The sequence below is a fragment of the Terrapene carolina genome, unplaced genomic scaffold (assembly GCF_002925995.2).
Source record: "Terrapene carolina triunguis isolate 2854851 unplaced genomic scaffold, T_m_triunguis-2.0 Scaffold23691, whole genome shotgun sequence".
Classification (NCBI taxonomy): domain Eukaryota; kingdom Metazoa; phylum Chordata; order Testudines; family Emydidae; genus Terrapene; species Terrapene triunguis.
Window position 1 is genome coordinate 1 of NW_020688042.1, and position 2,099 is coordinate 2,099.

The 2,099-nt window shown below is 40.7% G+C and overlaps 1 protein-coding gene across 1 annotated transcript in view; it reads right to left on the reverse strand.

Annotated features, from left to right (window-relative positions):
• Window positions 1-3: 3 nt before the first annotated feature.
• LOC113408764 (scaffold attachment factor B1-like) overlaps window positions 4-2,099 on the reverse strand; it is a gene marked incomplete at its 3' end in the record, with an annotated part of 2,846 nt that continues 750 nt past the window's right edge. Inside the window, exons 2-4 of the mRNA XM_026662164.2 lie at window positions 1,512-1,599; window positions 114-175; window positions 4-33 (exon numbers count right to left, since the gene is read on the reverse strand). Of these exons, the coding sequence (XP_026517949.1) occupies window positions 4-33; window positions 114-175; window positions 1,512-1,599 (180 nt within the window). The remainder of the gene's footprint in view (window positions 34-113; window positions 176-1,511; window positions 1,600-2,099) is intronic.

Genomic DNA, 2,099 nt, shown 5'->3' on the forward strand with positions numbered 1-2,099 from the left:
CTGCAAGTTATCCAAACTTGCTTCAATATCCTCCTGTAAAAAGAAAAGAATAGTTCTATATTCATTGTGGCTTGAAAGCAACACTCTTTAAACTTCAGCATGGTTTCACATACCTGTTCATCTCTAGAGTTTTCCTCCAGTCCATTGTCTTCAATGCCTTCTTCTGGTTTTCGCCCTGAAAACAGCATTATTCAAAGGATTAAGAGCAATATGTTCTTCAGAATACACACCCTCTTTGCTAAATTAGCTATTCAACCTTGAGTTTGTTCCAAAAATTAATCATTAAGACCCTGATTCTAGGCTGCAGATAATCTGGACTGTATTTACCACTACAATGTCATTAAATGGCATCAACTTGAACAAGTGTAGTGTGTCTAATGCCTGGTTCTCCAACTCAAACTTAGGTCAACCTAGCTATGTCACTTGGGGCTGTGCAAGATTTCACACCCTGAACTCTGTAGTTAGGTTAACCTAACCCCCAGCGTAGACATGGCCAGGTTAACCTAGCAACCATCTCTCGGAGAGGTGGATTGGCATCAACAGAAAAAAACCCTTCCATTGATGTAGGAAGTGTCTACACTATGCACTGCTGCAGCATCATAGCTATGCTGCTGTAGCAGCTGCAGTGCAGTCATACCACAGGTGACTATTTAGATTTCCGTACATCATTCTCTCATCCCTATACCCCTCAATAAAAGGACAGTATAAAGATACATTTTTAAAAAAGAAATTTTAAAAGTCAATATAATGAACAGAATCGTAATATTTCACTTTTTCCATTTATGTCCTGCTCATCTCAAAAACAGATTAGTCAATTATCAGTTTATAATTTAGATCCCAATATTGCAAGCCAGTCCACGATATCACTTTGCAGGATCAAGATCTTTAGGACATGGATCATGTTTAGCTATGTCTGTGACTAGACAAACTTATGATGATATAAATGTTATAGTCAATTTCACTTTCTGGTTCTCAAGTACTACCATAATGGATATACAGACAACTGGCCCAATATAAACTCAAGTGACAACTTGAAATCTAGTCAAATTTTAAAAACGAGCTACAAGCAATTTCAGAAAATGCATGCCCCAAGCCAATTTTTGAGGTTTTGCAACCACATAGTTTACTCATAATTTCTTTCTAAAACACAAACTCTGCTAAGGGGGCTTTCAGAGCAGCTGTCTCTCCTATGCCGGGCACAATCCTGTATTCACTGTCATGAGTACTAAAAATACACTTGCAATTTAAGACCATGTCCACTTTATGGTTGAAGGTGTACTAACATAAGGTATATTTGAACCTCATAATACAATTTTAAATTGTCTTCATTGGTCAAGGAAACAGTGCTAAGCTTAAGTTGTTGATAGCATGATTTCAGCTGTACATTAACAGAAACTGGAACGAAAAACAGAAAATTACAAGTAATCTTAGAGAAAACTAACAAAAGAAAGAAAAGCAAGACTATGTAGACACAAGTTACTTGTGAACCAGGAGTGTCAACTGTTTTGTACCTTTGCTAGTTCTCTTTGGTGTTCTTTTATTGCTAACTTCTGAAGCCACTGGCATTTCATCAGGGTCGCCCCCTTCTTCCTCAATGGCCTATTGGAAACAGAGAAAGTCATTTTTGGTTTGGTGAGTTTTCAAGAGCCCGTTTCCATTTCCCCAATATCATCTCACATATAGGGGAGTCAGATATTGGCCATCAGTAAACAGCCGGAGTGAGGAGGAGCTATATCAAGGCGCACTGCTCACCATTTCCCAGAAAAACCAGAATACAATCAGCAGCACGACATTTATTCTGTAAATGACAGCATCATATCTAAAGGCTCGGCAGATTACTTAGTAACTTTTAGGGGCAGGGACCAGCTCTTTATGGGTTTGGACAAAACCTAAAGCAGGTGCCATTGGAATACAAATGCGTAACAACCTTTCCTCACCCCCAGTCTCGTGGGAGCTCAGCGAAGGAATAGAGGGACAACAGCACCACAAAGGCCCCAAGGGGCTCAGTGAAGGGTGTGCACCTGGGAGGGAGGGGGGCTAGCGGCCCTCAAAGAAGGGGGTGGCTCCCGAGGGAGGGGGGCTAGCGGCCCCCAGAGAAG